The sequence below is a fragment of the Antedon mediterranea genome, chromosome 4 (genome assembly GCF_964355755.1).
Source record: "Antedon mediterranea chromosome 4, ecAntMedi1.1, whole genome shotgun sequence".
NCBI lineage: Eukaryota > Metazoa > Echinodermata > Crinoidea > Comatulida > Antedonidae > Antedon > Antedon mediterranea.
In genome coordinates this window covers 33128871-33144335 of record NC_092673.1, presented here as the reverse complement: position 1 = coordinate 33144335, position 15465 = coordinate 33128871, and the positions used below count along the sequence as shown (strand labels likewise).

The 15465-nt window shown below is 35.5% G+C and overlaps 2 protein-coding genes and 1 long non-coding RNA gene across 3 annotated transcripts; all 3 read right to left on the bottom strand.

Moving 5' to 3' along the window:
* Positions 1–55: 55 nt before the first annotated feature.
* Positions 56–6013, bottom strand: LOC140046422 (dipeptidyl peptidase 2-like). Its single transcript, XM_072091068.1, has 11 exons — positions 5824–6013; positions 5238–5377; positions 4225–4388; positions 3725–3860; positions 3222–3309; positions 2754–2917; positions 2502–2562; positions 2065–2186; positions 1423–1579; positions 859–994; positions 56–336 (listed from the first exon to the last, which is right to left on the bottom strand). Exons 1-11 carry the CDS (start codon positions 5975–5977, stop codon positions 225–227), a joined length of 1434 nt encoding a protein of 477 aa, XP_071947169.1. The 5' UTR covers positions 5978–6013; the 3' UTR covers positions 56–224.
* Positions 6014–6628: 615 nt separating this feature from the next.
* LOC140046421 (uncharacterized) lies at positions 6629–8197 on the bottom strand. Its single transcript, XM_072091066.1, has 3 exons — positions 8156–8197; positions 7863–8041; positions 6629–7774 (listed from the first exon to the last, which is right to left on the bottom strand). Exons 1-3 carry the CDS (start codon positions 8181–8183, stop codon positions 6869–6871), a joined length of 1113 nt encoding a protein of 370 aa, XP_071947167.1. The 5' UTR covers positions 8184–8197; the 3' UTR covers positions 6629–6868.
* A 2973-nt stretch (positions 8198–11170) lies between these two features.
* On the bottom strand, positions 11171–12451 carry LOC140047868 (uncharacterized). Its single transcript, XR_011844978.1, has 3 exons — positions 12369–12451; positions 11878–12009; positions 11171–11206 (listed from the first exon to the last, which is right to left on the bottom strand). It is a non-coding gene; the product is annotated as an uncharacterized lncRNA (long non-coding RNA).
* Positions 12452–15465: the final 3014 nt, after the last annotated feature.

Here is a 15465-nt window from a genome sequence, read left to right as displayed (position 1 = left end):
AAAAATAATGTTGTCACTTGTTTGTCCAATTTATTAGTACAAAATTACAACAATTAATTAAATATTATTGAGTAAAAAAATATGTCCATTGAACAAAACAACATTTGTGCTGAATAATGTATTGAGGTTAAGAATTACATGCGAGTTGTTTTAATTAGTAAAACATTGATTACTTATTTGTTTACCTTAACTGTGTATTAAGTGATTATATTGCGTAGTTTACTTTAAATGTTTTTTCTTTTTAATAACTTTGATTTCGCAATCCATTTATTTATGAGATTTGATTCTTCCGCACGAACGCCTATGACAGAGGGAATGTCTCTTGAATCTGAACCTCTGCAGAGAAATAAATATATTAAATTAATGTATTAATAGTTGTCCTCAGTTTAACTGGAGACAAAAAGTGAAATTTGGATAGACTCTCTTCAAACCCACTAGAGCTAATAGTGCAGTGCCTACCATGTTCAATGCACCGGGTTCTATTAGTTTCAATACTGTATTGTTACTGTTTGATTAAGTGAGATGGTGATATGGAATAATAAAAAATTTTCACTCAATTATCACTTGGGAGATATGTAAATGTCAAGGGAGGATTCAGGAGCAGCGCGAGAATTGCGCGTTCCCTTTTGACGGTGAAAATAAAATTATTAACTACTTGACAGACTATTAATATCACATGTTAGCGCTCTCCCGTTTGAAAAATCCTGGATCAGCCCCTGGATGACACTGTATTAAGGATTAATTATTATTAATGGTATTTTTGTATTTTCTCATTATAAATTATCATTCTTTTTATTGTATTGCTTTACCATTGATAGAAACTAATAAATGTTGAATAGATCATTCCCGCTCACTTACCTCATATCGTAATGATGGGCACCGCCTTTAACAATGAAAGACACTAGGGTGTCTGATATATTAGAAAGCACGCCACCACCTCTCCATGGATCAAGCTCACCGTTTGAAAATATTATATTGCTTGCTGATTTTATATCTAAAGTGAAGAATGAATAAATTTAGTGAACAAGAATTGGTAGAATTAATTATTATTCAATTTTTATTTCTTTACCTTTTCATTAATATAGGAAACCTTTTCGGCGACCCATGACCTATGCATATTGTGTCATTAGTTGTTTGGACCTAGAATCTAACAAAACTATGAATGCTGAAGCATGTCCCAATGTGCGCAGATGTGCACAACGAATTACCATGGAATAATTAATTCCTAGGTCATAGGTCACCCAAAAAATTTAAATCTGTCCTAAAACTGGTCCACTCTTAAGCCAACCTAAAAGATTTCCTGGAAATTTTATTTTTCAGAATGTATTTTATATAACATAATGTGACCAAATTGAATGCTAAAAAAGTTTAAATTTCTCATGGAAAGTTTGATATTGAGAGTGTGACTGTAGTATTATATACCTTCTCCCCACACACTAATATCAAGCCAGTCATTTCTTGGTTTTACATTCCATGTCTTCTGGCAATACTCATCCCTCATCTTCAATGTAAAAGGAAGTGACGGGAACATGTCTGTCTGTCCGTTGGACCCCTTTGGTAAGATCAATTCAGTACAAGCCTGAAAAAATTAATTTTTAATCTAATAAGTTTGAAGAAATAATCATCATACTACAAGAAATGTGACACATTGGTAAAAGCATCAAACTTGTATGTGAGAAAGAATAAGATCAAGTCAGTGCAATCACGGTTTATCCAATTAGTTCTACAGACTTGTGTAAAGTTAAAGCTAGTGCCATTCCAACAATCATTTCTCATGGTGCTGTGGACTTAGAAGTGGCGTAACAGCTATGAGCACTCACTGGCTAAACCCAAGGGCCCCATAGCTTAAGGGGCCCTAGAGAATGAACAACCCAATGCAACTACCCAGCGTCAGAGGGCCCCTTAGGAGTGCCCAACCAGAACTTGAACTTTTTATACTTCTCTCCTAAGGGTCACCGTCATGTCAGAGTGCTGCCAATTCAAACACTCTCTCGTCTAAACAGAATCTAGAAATGTTTGCTTTTAGCTAGCTACTGTGATTTAGAACATCTGAGGTTACTTTACCTGGTAATCCCATGCTAATCCGTCGTTGCCAGTACCACAACCAGTAGGATCCGCACATTCAATAAATTCAGTGAAAATGTCAAAACATTTCAAGCTGCCTCCCGTGCCATTGTAAAACAAACCTACAAAAATTAAATTTGATCTACAGTAATCCTTCAACTAAGAATTAATGTAAAACTCAACTTCAACTTTTAAACATTAAACATCCTTCATTCAAAACAGTGTATTATTGAATTTCAAAATCAAAAGGCAAATTACAAATTACTGCTGCATTAGTTACTGGATCTCAATGAAGATACAAATAAAATAAGAAAAAAATTAAATTAAAACAATATGAAGTAAAACATCCAGAGAGAAATTGCAGAGCTTTCCGGTAACACTACCCCTTCCTCAGTGCATATTGGTTTTGTATACAAGTATATGAAATGTGATATTACCTGCAGCTTCAGCCAGGCCTTGTAACGGATCAGCAGCAGCTAAAATCATTTTACATGCATACTGAAAAGGAATTATCATATAGTATTTATAAAATTGTAATATAAAATGAATATCTATTCAAATTGTGGCTAGGTTAGTATGTGGTACCCACTGTCCTCTTATTCTAGAGAGCTTGGTTGTAGAACTAAATATTTATAAGGCCTCCAAGACTACATGGTCATGTATAGATTGTCTGTTACAGTAATACTTACGTTAACTGGATAGCCTGGTAATGGAGCCAAGAAGTGTGTAGGGTATGGGTAGTCCATCATAGCTAGGCTGGTGAATGAGTTGCGTACCCAGCCTTTAAGATGCGTTGCTTGAGCTGCAGTGAGTGGTTTACATAATCTAAATGTTTCAGTGATTGTCTTAAGACCTGAAATAATAAAGCAAAATAGTCATATGATATTTTTATTGAGGGACTATATATTTTTAAGAAACAAAGCTGAGTGAGTTGCTGCACGAAAATGACTGGGTCCTCAGGATTTCAGTGGATTTTGTAAGTCTAATGACAGGGATACGAAAATTACTTCAAATGACATTGGGGATCAATAACGTTTACGATCCTCGAAACAATAGTCATGTGATGCCATTTCGACCAATCACATTCACATTTTTACATATAGGCTATATATAATATATGTTTATATTTCACCATTTCATAGTTAATTTGTACATACCTTGATCACCCATTTGCACAAGACTATCCAGCTTACTAAAAGCAGTCATGACTGTTTTAGGACACATTGGGTCAGCCTTCTCAAAGTCCTGTACAAAAAAAACATTAGATAGATATGTAGAAATGATATACTAGATAGTTAGTGCTGTACACATTCCAGTATAAGCTCACTTTAAAGTAGTGGGCTTATGTATGGTATAAAAAAAAAATACAGCACAGACTAAACAGAAAACATAAGCAACAATAGTAAAAAATATTTTTTTTTCTTTTTCTAAATTACCTTCAAAGTAAGCAGCAGGCTTATACAACATCGGAGTACAGTAATACTTCATCAAAACATTTGAGTCTTAATTAAATGTTTAAAGCTCTGTCCACACTATCAAAAGTGTGATGTGCCCAAATATGGCAGTGATATGACATCATCATGTCCATATATGGGCACATCACATAAAGTTTGAGAGTGCCGACAGAGCCCAACAGTTGGTCTAGATGTAATGTTACTACCTTTGTCACATCTGCAAAGAACTCAGTTCGATCTCCCTTGCCAGCAATCAGATAAATAGGAGCACTTGCTGCTAATGCTCCATCTATTACATTTGGGTATTTGAATCTCATGTAAGCAGCTAGCATTCCTCCATAGCTGCAGACAAAAGAAAATAACATATCAATAACTATGATAATAATTCATTACAAATATTTAACTAATTAAAACACACTTTAGTAACATTTATAATATAATATTATCATTATCCCATGTGAAGACTTTTAATACTGGATTACACAACATCACTTTTTGGCGGATTTTATATCTAGACAACAACCAACAACACAATACACATAGGACTTGGGTCAGAGGTCATCATATATCAAAGACTCAACTATTGATTACATTATTGACTAATGAATTACCTTGTTGGTCAATACATTTTATTAGGTGGTAAATTTGTTATGAAAAATGGTGCAGAGAATGTAAGTTTCATGCAGCATATCTTTATACTTTATACCTTCCGCCAAATGCAATGACCTGTGTATTCTGAACCGATAAATCTTCTTTTAAATGTTTGATCATAATGGCGTAGTCAGCCATCGCTTGTTCCAACGTCAATAAACTGATTTTCTCTGGTGTGAACGAGTCCTTTCCAAAAGGCAGTGACGACCCATAAAATCTCTACAATAAAGAAAATTCTTTACATGTTAACAGACAAATAGCAAATCCCCCAGCAACAGTAATAATACAGATAAAATAATGTATACTATGAATGGTATTATGCACTTGTCAATTGTATGACCCACTATACTATACTATACGTCATACTTTTGAATACCATGACGCACCCGTGCGTCAAAAAGGTGACTTACCTTTAGGTGACCATGACGCACCCATTCTGACGCACTGTGACCATGTTGTTTATGATATGGTGAGTGGTAAAGTGACGGACATTGACACACCTTGTTCATTGATGTGACGTACCATCTAGGTTTTTTGACGCACCCCTGCGTCAGTAATTATTTGTAAATGACGCACCTCTCCCGGGGGTCGTATAGTGAGTCATACAATTGACAAGTGCATTATTACAGTGGCAATTTTGTTTATAACTTATTCAATCCTGCTTGTTTTTAAGTAGTATACCGAGGTCCTATCTTGGAAAAGTGAAATATCGGAGAATAATTATAATGAAAGCATGGTCAAAAAAGAGATAGCACTTTAAAAAGTTAAAAACATATAAAAATTTAAGGGGTGCGCTATTAAGGCATCAGTATCTACAGTAAACACTGGATATGCAAGTTCTGTAGTTAACAAACTAAAGCCTCTAGGTAGCGTAATACATTTATTCATTATCAGGATGTTTTTTCAAAAAAATCAGAGAGTTGGGAGGTCTGATACAAAAGTTTATAGGGTTTAATTATTTATACACCTTTTTTCATTTTTATATTTTTTTTTTTATATTTTTTTTTTACAAAACATGAATGCCGCAAAAAAAAGGAGATGTTGTTGAAGAATGTTTTTAGCACTAACATGTTCCGCAAATACTATGAGGGCTTTTGATTGGACTGCAAGGTCGTAGACAAGTCCAGAGTTCTGCAGAAAGCCCTCAATAGGTCCCTCATTTCCAGTGTAAAAGAATATTGGTCCATTACTACGATCCCAATATGTATCTGTAAAAAAAGAATAATAAATGACTTATGAGTTGAAATTGAAACAATATAAAACTGCAAACATGTGTCTATTCTGCTGTAGGAATAAACAACTAATTCAATTATATATAAAAAGCTTTAAAAATAAAAATGTATCTTTATTTATTATTTGTTCATTAATCATTATTCACATATAATATTACCTGAAATCAACATATGATATAGGCCTAGGCTTAGCTAGCTAGGCCATAAATAAAATAGACCGGTCCTACAACCGTACATCACCTGCCTTGTCTAGCATGCAATATAGTGTTAAGTGTAGGCCTAGTACTATCACCCTAGTAGGTTTAACCATGGAGGTATATACCTCCATGGTTTAACCTTACTCCATGGTCTCAGCCAGCAGTCACGAGTCAGTCAGGCTGACTAGGCTAGGCCTAACTAAAAGGCCCTAGAGATAAACTTACCATTATACAGGTATTTCTGTTTAAAAGTTTGACTTCCATAACTAGCAAAGTTGAAATGATCTATAGTTTGATCATAGTACTTCGTATCGTAATCGTATGCATGGCTTTCTATTGCATAAAAAGCAATATAAATGATAAATGTTATCGGTTTCATTTTTGTTTGTTTTATCACCTGACAAAACAGATGTATTTCACGTGACTCGATATCTGGAGAAAAAAAAATTAAAAAGGCAGAGCGCCACCTATTTTGAAATAATGTTCCTTCAATCAATCAATCAATCAATCAATCAATCAATCGTTCGATTTATATAGCGCCATTCCAACATTCATTGCTCAAGCCTAGGTCCAGCAACACTGAAAGTCCGATCTCCCCAACTATGTTTGCTCCTTGGAATGTCCAGTAGCACCATGACTAGATCTTAGTTCTCGCTTCCCTTTGGTAAAGAGAGTAATTGGAAAGATGGGCCTACTGTATACTGTATGATTGGTTGGCGTTTTATGATTGGCCAGTAGTTCATTTGGTGGGGAGGGGGGGGGGGAAGCGATTTTTGCCCTTTTGATTGTACGCAGATCAAGTAGAGTACGGTATTAATATATTTTATTATTACCCATATACAGTAGGTTAAAAATCTGTAACTGTACAAAAATCCATATTTTAGATTCTCAAACTTTGAGACTACCGTATATATTATCAGGGATCCCTGATATTATTTATCAATTGTCAAGGTGTGATAATATTTATTTACAAATACCTAATTGAACCAATATATAAACAATATTATTAAAAGTATTGTATGTATGACGATACGCGACGTGTCATTTTGTGTGTGTTGGGTGACTTTCAGCAAAAGTATAAATATGAAAATCGGAAAACTGTACTGGAATCAGCCTACAGTGTCAGATTATACGAGGCTATTGGTACAGTTAACTGTGCGTATAAATTAAAGTTTTCTATAGACACGGTCGGTCCCACCATGTGTGTGTAAATTAGTGTTCTCTTCAGCTCATCAGCATCTTCGTCAGCAAATGTTTTTGCTTTGAATAACTATAATTCAGTTTCCAAGTAAGCCTGGTCTCTACTAAATAATTCGTTGTCAATTTCTAGAAGCAAATCAGTTCCAATATCTGGAGCAACAAACGATGATCTATTTGGACTGAACAATTTCACAATCGGTAACTGGGCTGCACTTTGATTACACTTACTTATCAAAAAGCGTCCTTTGTGATCTGGTGAGCGTGGATCGTCTGCGGAAGACGATTTTTTATTGCCTTTGTAAACTTCGTCAACCGCATTGGAAGGTTTTTCTTCTAAATTTGTTTCTGATGATAGTATTGCATTCAAACTGCTTTTAGACACTTGGAATCTGTTATTTTTAATAGTCTGCTGGTGGTCATTGTCATAAGAAATAATTTCGCGCGCAGTTCGTTCGCAATGAGTTTCTTTTGGGTTAACCGAGCGTGTCGGATTTTTATGATGTTCTGTTGAAGTAGTGATGGCTTCAGTCGTCTTCTCTTTCAATGGGGTTACTGTAAATCTGCCACGCTTACTTGTACTTGGTTCATCAAGAGAACTGGTGTTTTGTGTAGAAGACTCTTTTAAAGGAACTTTAGCGACATTAAACCTTCCAACAGACTGCATCTTGCTGCCAATGTCTTCTTGAACGTGCTCAGTATGAGCACTTCGGTTGATAGCTTCTTCTTCATAGTTCTCCAACTCGTGTATTTGCGCTATTTGGTTGATAAGATCAAAGCCACGCACGGTTGCGTACGCCGAATCTGTGCTGCTTGCCATAGACGAGGACCGGAGTCCAATGAAAGGGCGTCGCTGCTCAATTCGCGCCGCCGCTCCTTCAGTACTGTCCTGTTTGTAAAATCTATTTCCTTCGGTAAGCCATCGCGAATTCGAACCACGGAATGGCGACCGGTGGTACAGCTCTAGTTCATGGAATTCCTAAAAAAAATAACAAACAAATACAAACTAGTATTGTCGTTGTTTACAACCCGTTAACGATTGATAATTCTTCGAACGTCGTACTTACCCTATGGTTTCTTCCGCCTTCGCTATCGTCGTCATCATCACCACCATAGTAATCATAATCATCATTATCAAGATTTGTATCGTGATTTCTGAATCTTTTTTTACCGAAACAAATACAAGAACGAGACGGAGATATCGACTTGAAAAACGAGGATTCTGAATTCTTATGTGGACGACATCCTGTGACAAGGAATCAATGCGTCAATCGAAACAAATTTAAAATGGGATCAGAGAACGGTGGTATGAAAAACATGGTTTGAGAGAAAGGCGAAAGTGAGTTACTTGTGATCTTACCCCTAACGAGTCCCGTTGTCATACCCATGGCTACAGCTACTACAAAACCTGAGAAAGCATACCAAGTGTACGAAAACAACAAGTGCCAAATATGGTCTTCTTTCCTGAAAGTATAACCTGTATCATAAATACGTTGTGTACGCGCGCGTAAAAAAGGTGTATTACTATAATACTTATCACCGTTTGAACGCGCATGCCCAAAGCATGGAGGTAAAAATGACGCAGTGTATCTGAGGATTCTCGACTTTTTAAAAAACGGTAAACTAAAGATACAATGAAAAGTCAAATAATTATAGCCTTTCTTTCTCTTACTAATTAGTAAATTAGTTTTGGGGTTTCCCATTCTGATCTATACCTACGTATCATCAGAAACGCCTCGTGCGTATATTAAGGTGCCATTTCTAGTGCTGTTGCAGCCTCCAAGTTGTAGGTGAGGCAGGGTGTTAACATCCATCTTGCTACCGTATATGTAACTCCAGATGTTGACAGCAATGGAGAATACACAACCAACAGATGCTGCCTAGATATAAAAATAACTGAATATCAATTATCTTTTATTTTTTTGTGCGAATGTATTCAGCGTTTATTTGAAACGTGCGCGTAACGGCCAATTTACACAGACGAGCGCGGTAACGGTAAGCCGAAAACTGTGTAGGTTGTCCCACGTAGAATTTGTATCTATCCTAAGCGGAAACCGTCCGTCTGCTCCGCGCTTTAATTGTGTAATTGGTCATAAGGAATAACAGATTCTATTTTTTTATTACCGTTACCGCTCGTCTGTGTAAATTGGCCTTTAGATGTTTATTGTATGCGAAAAGAGTTTAAACCTACCACACCGTCTACTCGAGAGAAGAAAATACCCAGTGTAAACAACCCAAGAAGAGGTCCACCAAGCAAGCCAGGAATACTTAATGCTAACTGGTAGAGAAAAATAATTCGGTGACAATAAAATAATTAATGTTATAGAAATAATAAATTACTTGGATTGCATATGGTTGTGATAAAATAATGAGAAGAGTGACTTGTCGCAAGAAAGTTGGTGACGCCAATAAAATAGACGACGTTTTTTTCAAAATTAAACTTAAGCTTCTGTGATTTATTGTAACAACGACGATACAACTTAACTACTAGGAGTACATTATTAAATGTTAACCATATGCCTACTTACTTGCTCAGCCTGGTTACCATTCATGATCAACGGAACAAAGGTTACAGTGAGACCAAAACAGACAACTGAAAAAAAGGAATTTTAATTTAAAAATGGCTGAATGGTTGATATCATCCACTATAGTTAACCAAAGCATGCCTTTAACTTAGGCCCTGTAATTGATATGCAGTATGTTTTATTTTTCACGCTTGGCACATTAAAACATGATTTTGCCACTGATGAAGACCTTTTCAAATCACTTACCCGTAACTTTAAGCAACTTAAGATACACAGAATCCCGTATTTTGCTAAACGTAGTCTTAATAACGTCTTCACCTAAAACCGTTGACATTGAATGCACGGCCGATGCTGTAAAGCTAAAAATAACACTTTTCAAAATACAGTAGTTAAAAAAGTGAAAGCTCTGTGATGTGTGTGACGGAATGAGTCCAAATGTTGGTGTGAAACACGCTGGGTGTGATGCATTCGAGCGTCTCATGTGATAGTCGAAATGAATATTATAGCGTTGATGCAAAATGGTAAACAAGCTCTGTGACGTATGAGTGACGCGTCTCATGTGTTCTAGTCTGAACACAATACGTGAAACAAGCTCGGTGACGTGTAAGTGACGCGTCTCATGCGTTGGAATGAGTCGTCCTAAGCGTTGATAAAAAAAACACGCGTTTTGTGATGTATTCGAGCATCTCATGTGTTAGAATGAGTCGTCCTAAGCGTTGATAAAGAAGCACGCTGTGTGATGCATTCGAGCGTCTCATGTGCTCTAGATAGTAGTCGAAATGAATATTAAAGCGTTGATGCAAATGGTAAACAAGCACTGTGACGTATACGTGACGCGTCTCATGTGTTCTAGTCTGAATGAGAAGTGTTGATGTAAACGTGAAACAAGCTCTCTCCCTGACGTGTACGTGACGGGAAATTCGTGACGCGTCTCATGGTTTGAAATGAGTCGTCCTAAGCGTTGAAAAAGAAACACGCTGTGTGATGTATTGGAGAATCTCATGTGTTCCAGATAGACGAAATGAAACAAGCTGTATGACGTGACGTATGCGTGATGCGTCTCATGTGTTCTAGTCAGAACGAGCCCTAAGCGTTAATTTAAACGTAAAACATTAAGCTTCCTTGATGACATGTTGCGCTTCATGCGTTCTAGTCGAAATGACTCCTAGAGTTTGATACAAACGTGAAGCAAGCGCCTTGAGCACTTTGTGGATATGCGCGCTCTATAAATCTTATTATTATTATTATTTATTATTATGTATGAATGTGATGCGCCTCGTGTGTTCTCTTGAATAATGTGTACCTCATTGACGAACTGAAAATGACAGCCAAGAAGAAACCAGGCATCCCAGGATGATGTTTCAAGCCATGGGTTACTGTGTATGGCAGTATCTATAAAATAACCAACCATAACACAGAATTTAATCAATACATTTTCAAATAAATGAAGTATAACTGCAGGGTCACTTTATTACTCAATTCAAGCCCATAAGTTCTTACGTAACGTGCGTGCAAGATTCACGAATCAAACTAAATGACTGAATTTTACTCAACAAACACATCAACTTGCGTTTTATAGTAATTGATTTGTTATATAAATCTAAATTTATTAGTTGTTATTGTCTAAATGTTTATATCGGTGGTAATAATAATAATGATTACCTGCCTTTTATAGTAATTGATTTGTTATATAAATTTAAATTTATTATAGTTGTATAATTGTCAAAATTTTTATATCGGTGGTAATAATAATAAAGATTACCTGCAAAAACGGCATGCTTGGATATTCATAAGAACAATCCTTACTTGTAGCATTTATAACTAGCGCTGACATGAACAAAAGTAAAAACGTCACCGACAGTGCAATCAAACTACTTAAGAACAACCTGTAGGATAAATAACGATAAACCAGTGTACGCCATCAGTAAAATTATCTATAAAAAAATAATCATGCCTGTGTTTGTGTAAGTAGGCCTACTTGCTTTCCACTTGTTGGAAGGAACACAGGGGCGTAAGCACAACGTAAGTGAGTTTCATTTCATTTCATTTCATCATTATTCGGTCTATTTCAAATACTATACATAACAACAACAAAAAGAAATTGGGGAGACCAGGGTCAACCTAAGTGAACTTAATCACTGTTGACCAATCAGAATCGACAGTTTCTCTATCGCATCGTGATTGGTCGAATTACTTGCACTGCGGTTACTTCCTTACGCTGTGTTCTACTGTAGAGAACGGATCGAAAACCAGTTCATGGTATGACGTGAAGACGTCGCAATTTGCTCATAAATGGATAATAAATATACATTTTCTATGTCCACCCTGGGGGTGGTTGGGAGACAGCAATATGCAGACATATATATCTTGGCACTGTTCATATAAATGTGCATAGAAGTTCAAAACTAAAGATCTGGATACACTACATACCATACTTTATGTGACAAAAAGAATGTGATGTGCCCATACGGCCATGATGATGTCATATCACTACCATATTTAAGCATATCACTACCATATTTGGGAACATTACACTTTTTTACAAGTTTACACTTACCGTTTTCGTTTATTTGGTTTGAGCGCGAGAGCGCGTTGTATGTACGATTGATTAACAGCTATTACAGATACAACATGGATAGATCCACCTATTATCAACGTCACTGTAGTATACCATGTTGGAACAATTAAGCTAAAGAAAGTAGAACATAATGCATATTATACCCCTTTCACACCAAAAGCAAAACTCCAGAGACATCAGTGTTTTGGTGTGAAAGAGGTATTATATCATAATAAGTTTTTTAAAGAGCAATGATAGATTAGTGTAAACGCTACCAGTGTAACCAACCATCGCAAGTTATTCTACCCTAACACCATCAAGCTAAAAGGGCAGAGCGGAGATCAAATTTTTTTCTGTGGCTGCGACAAGTGTATCTGGAATCGGAGTTCCTTAAAGGTGGAGTTCTACTTAGACTACAGTGTTTGAGAAAACAAAATATTCGATTTGTAAGCCTATTGTGTCATTTAAAGTAAAAATATTAGTGGTCATACCTTTGACTAGCGTCACCTAGATTACTGAATGACGTGAATATTGATAATCCTTGTTGTACGAGTCCCTTAATGACGAATCCCGTAAGTCCGATACACACAATGAAGTACTGAAAAACTTGATTCCAAACCACAGCTCGCAAACCTCCCTTCAATTGAATATAAAAAGGGATATATTTTTCAGACGTCATTTTTTATTTTTCAACAACGTATAGCATTCTAGTTCCCACTAGGAATAGGGGTTTCTTGTACTGAGGCTACTTGTTTTTAATTATGCTGTTTAATACGCATGTCTCTTGGAAACAAAATCGACACTTACAAATATTGAGTATAACGTTGTGACACCTCCAATCAGGACAACCGTTTGGAACGGAAAACCAGTAGCTATATAAGAGAGATAATAATTATTTATAAGGATACTAAGATAGAATAGAACGTTAAATACGGTAGTATTAGTAGAAACTACATTTAATTAAATTGTAATTGCACTCTTCCCTGGTTGGCCATATAGTGTTAAATATCATTCCTATCGTTCGTTTCACGGAAAAGTCTCACTATAATATGGGTGTCACAAGGCCGAAATGATGACAAGCCTACCTTTACTGAGTGCTGATATTGAAACGTATGCATTCAAAACACAGAATGTTATCTGAAAGAGTAAAACAAAATTATGCTAGTTACGATCACGGTCAACCAATTCAATGTTTTTTTTTTGTCTTATGTAGGATTGACCCACTTTTATTTCTTCATCAATAAAATGTTCGTTTACAATGCATTGCACATGAGTAATGTAATGATACAATACAATATAATTGACATTAAATAACTTTCAGTACATTTTATATCTCACTCCCACCATTGAATTTTATATATAATAGTATAAGGAAAGAAGAAAAAAAATATATTTTCCTCTATGTTATACACTCTTTACACGTTTTTTAATCCTTAACAATGTACGTATAATCTACCACAGAATTCTTTATTTTATAACTTTTTTTATCTCTTTCAGGCAATCAAAAAAAAAGTTATATTTTACTTTACCTAAATATCAATTTTATAAACGTTAATTTGCTAAATTGTTACGGTCCATATCTGACCACATTTGTTTTGCCTTTTCTTTATTTATTAAAAACTCACAATTGATTCTACCTTCTAACTCCGCAGTGAACATTAACCATGGATATTTTTTAACAAGTCCAATTCAATGTTTGCAACACTGTAAAAAAATTTACGACGATGATGCAATTGGATTCATAATGTATTACTTACCAAATACAGACAGTGAATTATCATTGCTAAAAGCTGTGTATGTCTTGAAAAACGAACCTTTAGAAACTGTACAAAAAATGACGTAAGAATAAAAATAATTTTAAGTGTAACTCCGGGAAAATACTATATTGTACCATTTTAGCACCTGGCATTGGAAATAAATCTAAAACTAAAGGATTTCCTAAAAATGCCTGAACGTTTTAAAAATTAAATAACAACATTGATAACATGCAATTCCAATTTTAAAGGGTAGCTCCCGATTTAAAATTTAGTGTCCATAAATGGACATGATGATGTCATATCACTACCATATTTGAGTATAAATTATCACTAGGCCTAAACTTTGTTTGTCAAACTAGGTTGATAGTGTGACAGAGCTTTACCACAGTCGAAAAAGTGGAGTTATCATCAAATATTATTGCAATTATTTTTCTAATAATACAACATTTTAACCTGAAACTTTTAATTTTAACCTAAAGATAAAATAATAAATAGGGTAAAAATGCTTGAGTATAAATTTCGGTGGATCAAATGATTAAGCTTTTAAGAAACTTGTCTTGAAATGACATAACACAGTATACAATATTGTATTTATAAGCAAGGCAATCTAACAACAGGACACTGAGCTCGCTTTCCCAAGATAGGAACTCGTAACAGTAATTCGATCTTATGTCTGTTGTTAAGGGACATGCTGACCGTGTCGCAGCCACAGATAAACTCTTTGATCTCCAGTTAGATTGCCTTGATCACACAGGCTAATGGCGGGACGAAGTATAATAGTGAAACGGTGAACAAAGAATATTTTCCCTTCTTTGGATAAAGTATTGAATATTTAGATGAAATCTTCACTTACACTGAATATACTCCTAGTTTTCAGATGTGAGAAAATTGGTAAATAAATCAAACAAGTAACACATATTCCAACTGCATAGGCGACACATATTAATACAATTACAATGCCTTTATAATAGAGCTGTACAGGTAAAATAAGAATAGCTAGGCCGGGTAGCATTGAACTAGCTAAAGAAAAACATATCACTTTGCCCCCTAAAGAACCACTTGCTAACATAAAGTCATCACTAGTCTGAGGCTGGCCTCTAGCCTGTGCAAAATAATATCCAGAAAAAAGGTATATGCATAGTACAATTCCAAACAAAACGTAGTCGTCCACAGCAAAAACACGTGCTGAACACATAGCAAAAGTTTAATATGCTAAACACTTGCAACTCTAATGCACTGTGCCGCGGAAACACTAAACGTCCATAACAAAATGAAAGAAATGTTATTTATATTCGTTTATTTTCGATATGGCCTATCTGAAGTCCAAAGTCTGATACCGTGCTGGCTTCAGATTCAACCGCGACAAAAAAACAAAAAAAAACACTCGCGGATAGGATTTGAAGCGAAAAGCATCTGAGGGAAAAAAGTAGGTCTAAATCGGGCTGAAATAAGGTTTTATAAAAATATATATTGTTTTCTTAGAAAGATGATTAGATCATGGAAGTATAAAAATCTCTTTATACCTCCATAATTAGATGGAGCGGGGCAGCGGATCTCTCCCCTCTCCCTCCAGTGTGCAATAGCCTACTGATAGACCGTGCTAGTGGGATGTGGCCACAATCCATCTTGTTTGCTTGCATGATAGCTATTATTAGTTAACTATTATCTTATATAATGAACTTTAAACAGGAAATATTATACAAAGGGGAATAATTTTCCGGTGAATTGAAGAGAGACCTCGTGAATAAAATGTTAAGAAACGACTGGCACCTCGATTCCTCGAAACTATGAATAGGCCTACATTAGTATTGACGCTAAAAAGTTAATATAA